Source organism: Cherax quadricarinatus, chromosome 91, assembly GCF_038502225.1.
Source record: "Cherax quadricarinatus isolate ZL_2023a chromosome 91, ASM3850222v1, whole genome shotgun sequence".
NCBI classification, from domain to species: Eukaryota; Metazoa; Arthropoda; class Malacostraca; order Decapoda; family Parastacidae; genus Cherax; species Cherax quadricarinatus.
In genome coordinates, this window is record NC_091382.1 from 5,162,711 (window position 1) to 5,170,998 (window position 8,288).

At 42.3% G+C, this 8,288-nt stretch overlaps 1 protein-coding gene across 1 annotated transcript in view; it reads right to left on the reverse strand.

Moving 5' to 3' along the window:
* rod (rough deal) overlaps positions 1-8,288 on the reverse strand; it is a 56,493-nt gene that overhangs the window by 47,326 nt on the left and 879 nt on the right. The window contains exons 2-5 of the mRNA XM_070104407.1: positions 8,064-8,230; positions 3,234-3,436; positions 2,278-2,443; positions 1,429-1,605 (exon numbers count right to left, since the gene is read on the reverse strand). Of these exons, the coding sequence (XP_069960508.1) occupies positions 1,429-1,605; positions 2,278-2,443; positions 3,234-3,436; positions 8,064-8,230 (713 nt within the window). The remainder of the gene's footprint in view (positions 1-1,428; positions 1,606-2,277; positions 2,444-3,233; positions 3,437-8,063; positions 8,231-8,288) is intronic.

The following is an 8,288-nucleotide window of genomic DNA, read 5'->3' on the forward strand; positions in this document are numbered from 1 at the left end:
GTGTGGGTCACATCCTTGGAATAAAATTTTGCCTAGAATGCTCTGCATAACAAGGGGCTTTCTATATAGTAGTATGCCAGTGATGTCAGCTATGATTTGTATGTCTTGTACATGTATTTGTAGAAATAAAGATTTCTTTTTTTTCAACAAACTGGCCGCATCCCACCAAGGCAGGGTGGCCCAAAAAGAAAAACAAAAGTTTTTCTTTTTAAATTTAGTAATTTGTACAGAAGGGGTTACTAGCCCTTTTCTCCTGGCATTTTAGACGCCTCTTAAAACACGCATGGCTTATGGAGGAAGAATTCTGTTCCACTTCCCCATGGAGATAAGAGGAAATAAACAAGAACAAGAACTAGAAAGAAAATAGAAGAAAACCCAGAGGGGTGTGTATATATATGCTTGTACATGTATGTGTAGTGTGACCCAAGTGTAAGTAGAAGTAGCAACAAGACATAAAACAAACACAGGCTTTTGTTTTACACTCACTTAGCAAGACGGTAGTACCTCCCTGGGTGGTTGCTGTCTACCAACCTACTACCTATAATAAAGATTATTATTATTATTCTAGGTAGTAGGCTGGTAGACAGCAACCACCCAGGGAGGTACTACCATCCTGCCAAGCGAGTATCAAACGGAAGCCTGTAAATGTCTTACATGATGGTAGGATTGCTGGTGTCTTTTGTCTGTCTCATAAACATGCAAGATTTCAGGTACGTCTTGCTACTTCTACTTACACTTAGGTCACACTACACATACATGTAGAAGCATATGTATACACACCCCTCTGGGTTTTCTTCTATTTTCTTTCTAGTTCTTATTTTTATTTATTTCCTCTTATCTCTATGGAGAAGTGGAACAGAATTCTTCCTCCGTAAGCCATGCGTGTCGTAAGAGGCGACTAAAATGCTGGAAGCAAGGGGCTAGTAACCCCTTCTCCTGTATATATATTACTAAATTTAAAAGGAGAAACTTTCGTCTTTCCTTGTGGGCCACCCCACCTCAGTGGGATACGGCTGGTGCATTGAAAGAAAGAAAGATTCACACACAAGAGCCCTTCACCAGTATATCAATCAAAATGGTTGTGGTGAATTAAGAGGCATAATGTAGATTTGTTGGTGTTCTTGGTATAGGCAGTGCTTGTCTTAGCTTGCCCTGGGGCCCAACTGCTGAACTCCAGTTACAGGAGAGAGGAGTGGGACTTCCTACTCACAGGCTGAGGTAGCAGAGAGAGAAAGACAGAGGGTGTCACAGGGTAAGCTGAAGGTAGGCCTACGGCCACCAGGCTACAGCACAGGTCTATGGGCACAGCTCCTCCAAGCGGTAGTCATGGGAAACATGATTGGGACAGGAAAACCCAGCTACACCAGCATCAATTGAGAGGCTACAAATCCTGTAGTCTACAACCTATCCAACCTAACATGAACCTACCTTCCGCTTCCATCCACATCAATCAGAGTAATATTAGTAGCTGATATATTCCATGGGTTCATCAAGTCACACAAAAACTTTGCTCGTGCCTTATGAACCTCTTCGATGTCCAGTCCAAATCGAACACAAAATTCTTCAGCTTCCTTGAACTTGCGTTTCATCAGAAGTTTTCCCAGCCTGAAAAAAAAAAAAAAATTAAAACAAAAATACACGAGAACTTCAGTAAGCCTAATATTGGGCAGACAAAAAACAGTACAGGTGCTCGACTTATGGTGATTCGACTTTGGATATTTCAATTTTACAATGGTGCAAAAGCAATTACTACTTTGAGGATGAACCTAGAGATAATTACCCAGAATGAAGGTGGTAAGTCTGTAACTTGTATTCATTTATTTACTTTTCAATACTGGTACTAAGTAAGAGTAATTATTTATTTATTCGGTGATAGTAATTATTTATTGACATTTATTTAGCACATCACATTCATTTTCCATTTACGATGGATTCATCGGAATGTAATCCTGTCAAGAGTCAAGGAGACCCTGTACTAACCAGTTTTTTATTATTTCATCTTTGTCTAGACAAGTGTGATTAAGTTTTATTCTAATGGTCAATTCTTTTAGGATTATACTAACGAGTCTCAGAAACCATGACTAGTCTAGCTTCCACATGCACATGTGCCATACCCTTGATGAGTTCTGACAGTTTTTCTACTCCTGAAGCCTGGCCATGGACCAGGCTCGGTTGGTGCTAGCCTGCTCAACCAGGCTGTTACTGCCCCCACATACATCCATCACAGCCTGGTTGACCTGATACATATAATTTAATCACATACAGCATAAGACTCACCTTGCCTCAGGTATACCATCCACAATACTCTTGAGTTTGAGACACCGAGTGAGCTGGCTGACAGGACTAACATCTGGCTCTAGAAACATTATAGATTCTGTTCCTTCACCTGTCAGCACTAAACTTGTGCTGCTGTTCACAGCCAACTCATAGATAGTCGAAAATTCTGAAAAAAAAAGTCATTATAAAATCACAGTAGATATTTGACAACTTTTAATGGAAGAGACACAATGCTAGTACAGCATTTACAATTATGATGAAACATCAGTAAGCTGACACTGTCAGCTTTTTGATGGACAAGTGAAACACAGTATCAGCATACTCTTAATGCATGAGTGCAACAGAGTTGTGGAACAGAAAAAACACAATTAAGACTTTGGACAACCCAAAAGAAACACATTCACCATTATTCAATATTTGTTTTGCTACAAGTGCATACACATCACAACTCAAATCACTACCTGGGGTTACCAATGGTATAAATCAGAGGAAGGACAAGGGAATGTTGAGGTGGTTTGGTTTTTAGATTGGTTGGAGAAGAGGATGACCAAGGTGAATAATTCTGGGGTGGAAAGAAGGGAAAGAGGGGGCATTCCAGGAGAGGTTGGAGGTTCTGAGTACAAGCAGATTGAGCATCCAGCAGGCTTGTGTAAGCACACTGAATTGGAGCAAGTGAAGGCAAGTAGTTTTTTTTTTATGATTTGATGTGTTGTTGAAGTGTGAGCAAGATAACAATTATGAAGGGATATAGCAAAACCTTTTCTGTGGAATTGAATTTAGGAGGTAAAAAGGAAAGCCGGAGGTGCTTCAATGCAGAGGGTCCTTTGAACTGTGATGTCTGTGCACGTCTGGCAAGACAGCTATTGAATGACTTATGGTGAAGGTGTTTCCTTTATTGGTAGGAGATCGCCACTGTGGTAAAAGAAAATAAACAAGTGCATGACTTGGATCAGAACCTGGAAATGAGGTAATACGTAGTAGACATCCATCAGAATCTGGGTTCTTGAGAAGAAGCAGGAACTGAGCGTTGTGTTCGTCACCATGGAGGTAGGCAATGTCCAGAATTGGTGTGTCGTCACTCTCATTTTCCCAAACAGTTACTCCTGTCACACAACAAAGCACTTCCAGTTGACCAGCAGAGTTTAGTGTTACAACATACCTAAAATAAATAACTTCATTAATGTACAGGCACAAAGATTATTATTTTTTAACACAATGACCATTTCCCACCGAGGCAGGGTGATCCAAAAAAGATATTATTATTATTCATTTTCTTCTCAATGGCCATCTCCCACAAAAGCAGGATGACTATTACAAAAAAGTAATTTTTAAAAGGAAGAGAGAGATGTTAAGATTTACTTCTTTTGTAATAAAGAGTTCGGGATACATAAATACACACATTAATATAAATTAATCTTTAATATATAAAAATCAACTATCTTTGGTCTAGAGGTATTTGAACTATGATATAATAATAATATGTACATGTTACTATAATAAATTATAATCAGCATTTTACTAAAATATAATTAATAACCCTACACAGGGTACAACTCTTGACACTACTGTCACTATATATATATATCTCTCTATGCTAAAACAATAAATTATAAATAACATTTTTATAATAATAAATTACAATCAACTGCCTCTCACGACACGAAGTCAGTCACACGACACTGTTCAGTGTACACTACAACCAGGCCATCTTCAGTGTCCCACGACACCCTTTTCATCTCAGTGTTCCACTACGGTCCTATGCATATCTCAGTGTTCCACTCCATCGTACGTCCCTCAGTGTCACACTACGGTCCTGGCCCAGTTCAGTGTAACACTCCAACCTTTTCTTCATGTAATGTCCCACTAAACAGCATCTGACGACTCCGGCCCACAGTTGATCAACGTAGACGGTGAGTCCACAGACATCACCGGTAGTCCAGTAAATCCTCTCCAAAGGCGGTTGACACACCGCTAGCCGAACACCATGCTGCAAGCTCACTGAATGCGGCCGTCAAGTAACTGAGGCCAACAGACTCAGTGAGCTGCGGTGAGCGGTTCTTCTAACGCCAGTAGATAGGTACGATTCGGTGGTCAGGTACCTACTGCATAGACGTGTACCCTGAGGAGTTCAGGTACTTAATGTTGAAGCCAGTAGACGTGTACCCTTCGGTGGTCAGGTACCTACTGCTTAGGTGTGTACAGCGAGGCGCTCAGGTACATAATATTTCTAAAGCCAGTAGACGTGTACCCTTCGGTGGTCAGGTATCTACTGCTTAGGTGTGTACAGCGAGGCGCTCTGGTACATACTGTTACTAAAGCCAGTAGACGTGTACCCTTCGGTGGTCAGGTACCTACTGCTTAGGTGTGTACAGCGAGGCGCTCTGGTACATACTGTTACTAAAGCCAGTAGACGTGTACCCTTCGGTGGTCAGGTACCTACTGCTTAGGTGTGTACAGCGAGGCGCTCTGGTACATACTGTTACTAAAGCCAGTAGACGTGTACCCTTCGGTGGTCAGGTACCTACTGCTTAGGTGTGTACCGTGAGGCACTCAGGCTCTTACTGCTCTAAGGCCGGCTCAGCAGCCCCCACATTGGGTTTGATGACGCACCCAGTGGTACTGCCGGCCGGCAGGTTAACTATTTAACCGCTAGTTTGGCAGGGGCCGCAACAATGACAATGGAAGAAAATACGTTCACCTTCATTCATTAACTCCCTGTATTTCCAGTTATATGCAGATATCACAGTTTAAATTATCCTCTAACTGCAAAATCCCCCACCCATCCTTCAATGTGCAGGTTCTGCTAGTCCTACCTCCAGGACTCAAGTCTGGCTAACCAGTTTCCCTGAATTCCTTCACAAACGTCATCTTGCTCACACTCCAACAGCACGTCCATTAAAAACCAACATATTGTAAAACAAGAGATTAAATAAATCTCAGAATAAATGACATCTAACAGAATGATGAGAGGGAAGGGAGGTGACATTCCCAATACACTTTCTCCTATTCCCTATGAAGAAAGCCCAACAACTACACACCTGATTAGTTAACTCATATCACATATGACATCTATGACATACATTTGTGTATATTAAGGTTATATGATGTGACAACTATGACATCCATGTGTGTATATTACTCAGCAAACCAGATGAAAATTGAAATTAGAACTTTTATTCAAACAAAAATCTACGAGTTTCAAATATTAATCAAAATCTCTAAATCTAAGTGAAGCTTTATTACCTGGAGTTTACCTGGAGAGAGTTCCGGGGGTCAACGCCCCCGCGGCCCGGTCTGTGAGCAGGCCTCATGGTGGATCAGAGCCTGATCAACCAGGCTGTTACTGCTAGCTGCACGCAATCCAACGTACGAGCCACAGCCTGGCTGGTCAGGTACCAACTTTAGGTGCTTGTCCAGTGCCTGTTTGAAGACTGCCAGGGGTCTATTGGTAATCCCCCTTATGTATGCTGGGAGGCAGTTGAACAGTCTCGGGCCCCTGACACTTATTGTATTGTCTCTTAACATGCTAGTGACACCCCTGCTTTTTATTGGGGGATGTTGCATCGTCTGCCGAGTCTTTTGCTTTCATTGTGAGTGATTTTCGTGCGCAAGTTCGGTACTAGTCCCTCTAGGATTTTCCAGGTGTATATAATCAAGTATCTCTCCCGCCTGTGTTCCAGGGAGTACAGGTTCAGGAACTTCAAGCACTCCCAGTAACTGAGGTGTTTTATCTCCGTTATGCGTGCCATGAAGGTTCTCTGTACATTTTCTAGGTCAGCAATTTCACCTGCCTTGAAAGGTACTGTTAGTGTGCAGCATTATTCCAGCCTAGATAGAACAAGCGACCTGAAGAGTGTCATCATGGGCTTGGCATCCCTAGTTTTGAAGGTTCTCATTATCCATCCTGTCATTTTTCTAGCAGATGCGATTGATACAATGTTATGGTCCTTAAAGGTGAGATCCTCCGACATGATCACTCCCAGGTCTTTGACGTTGGTTTTTCACTCTATTTTGTGGAAGGAATTTATTTTGTACTCTGATGAAGTTTTAATTTCCTCATGTTTACCATATCGGAGTAATTGAAATTTCTCATCGTTGAACTTCACATTGTTTTCTGCAGCCCACTGAAAGATTTGGTTGATGTTCGCCTGGAGCCTTGCAGTGTCTGTAATGGAAGACACTGTCATGCAGATTCGGGTGTCATCTGCAAAGGAAGACACAGTGCTGTGGCTGACATCCTTGTCTATGTCAGATATGAGGATGAGAAACAAGATGGGAGAGAGTACCGTGCCTTGTGGAACAGAGCGTTTCACTGTAGCCGCCTCAGACTTTACTCTGTTGACTACTACTCTTTGTGTTCTGTTTGTGAGGAAATTATAGATCCATCTACCAACTTTTCCTGTTATTCCTTTATCACGCATTTTGTGCGCTATTACGCCATGGTCACACTTGTTGAAGGCTTTTGCAAAGTCTGTATATATTACATCTGCATTCTTTTTGTCTTCTAGTGCATCTAGGACCCTGTCGTAGTGATCCAGTAGCTGAGTCAGACAAGAGCGACCTGCTCTAAACCCATGTTGCCCTGGGTTGTTTAACTGATGGGTATCTAGATGGATGGCGATCTTGCTTCTTAGGACCCTTTCAAAGATTTTTATGATATGGGATGTTAGTGTTATCAGTCTGTAGTTCTTTGCTATTGCTTTACTGCCCCCTTTGTGGAGTGGGGCTATGTCTGTTGGTTTTAGCAACTGTGGGACGACCCCCGTGTCCATGCTCCCTCTCCATAGGATGGTAAAAGCTCGTAATAGGGGCTTCTAGCAGCTCTTGATGAACACGGAGTTCCATGAGTCTGGCCCTGAGGCAGAGTGCATGGGCATGTCATTTATCGCCTGTTCGAAGTCATTTGGTGTCAGGATAATATCAGATAGGCTTGTGTTAACCAAATTCTGTGGCTCTCTCAAAACTACTGAATTATCCAGTGCTGAAGTACACTGCAACCCAGGTATCATATTCAATTTTGCCGGACTTGAAACCTGGAGGTGGAAAGGACAGTGTGCTTGCACTCTGAAGAAGGGCAGTCAGAAGGTAGTGTGTGAAGTCAGCACACTTCTGAAAAGATGGTTAGGTTAGGTAAGGTATGTCAGGAAACGGGACAAGCGTTTCCTGATACGGGTCTTAGTCATGTGAAAGACACTGACTGAATGATGATGAATGTGTTTTCTCCTGCCTTGGCAGATGACCATCAAGTTAAAAAAAAAAATGCCCATTCTCTGCTCATAATAGAAAAATGAGTGAACTTTAAACATTTAAAACACACACTTCAATGAAATTGTGGAACAGAAATGACAAGGATAATATGTACCAGCAAACCACGGAACAGGTAGGGATTGAACTCATGGGAAGTGAGCCCTAAAACTCCAGGTCACACCTTTACCTATGACATGTCTTGGATGAGTTTCGAGTCTTTCTACTCCCAGAGCCTGGTCCTGGACCAGGCTTGTCTGGTACTTAGCCTGGTCAACCAGGTTGCTTATGCTGCTGGTGGCCCACTGCCCCACATATCTATCACAGCCTGGTTGATCTGGCACCTGGTGAAGACATTTGTCCAGTTTCCTCTTGAAGACTTCTACACTTGTTCCAGCAGTGCATAAGTTACTTAAGTGGCTTACACACTTTCCACAAGTTCAATCTCCACCCATTCCATGGTTTGTTGGCAATCTTGTTATTACAGTTTCGTGAGTCATAACACTAGCAAAATGAAACTCGAAAATACATTAAATACTGACCTACTATCACAAATGGGAATGATGCGAGAGCACTGTGGGCCGTGAGTGAGGTGCCAGGTGCAGGACTGGCAAGCATCATACAGACTCACTGGTGTCCATAATGTGGCACCCACAACAGTGCCACACCAAATCCAAGAATTATTACCGACATATCCGGCACTCAACACCTGCAGAAAAATTTAATTTTGAATAGTTAAGGGGCAACACCAAAATCTGGCCAATATC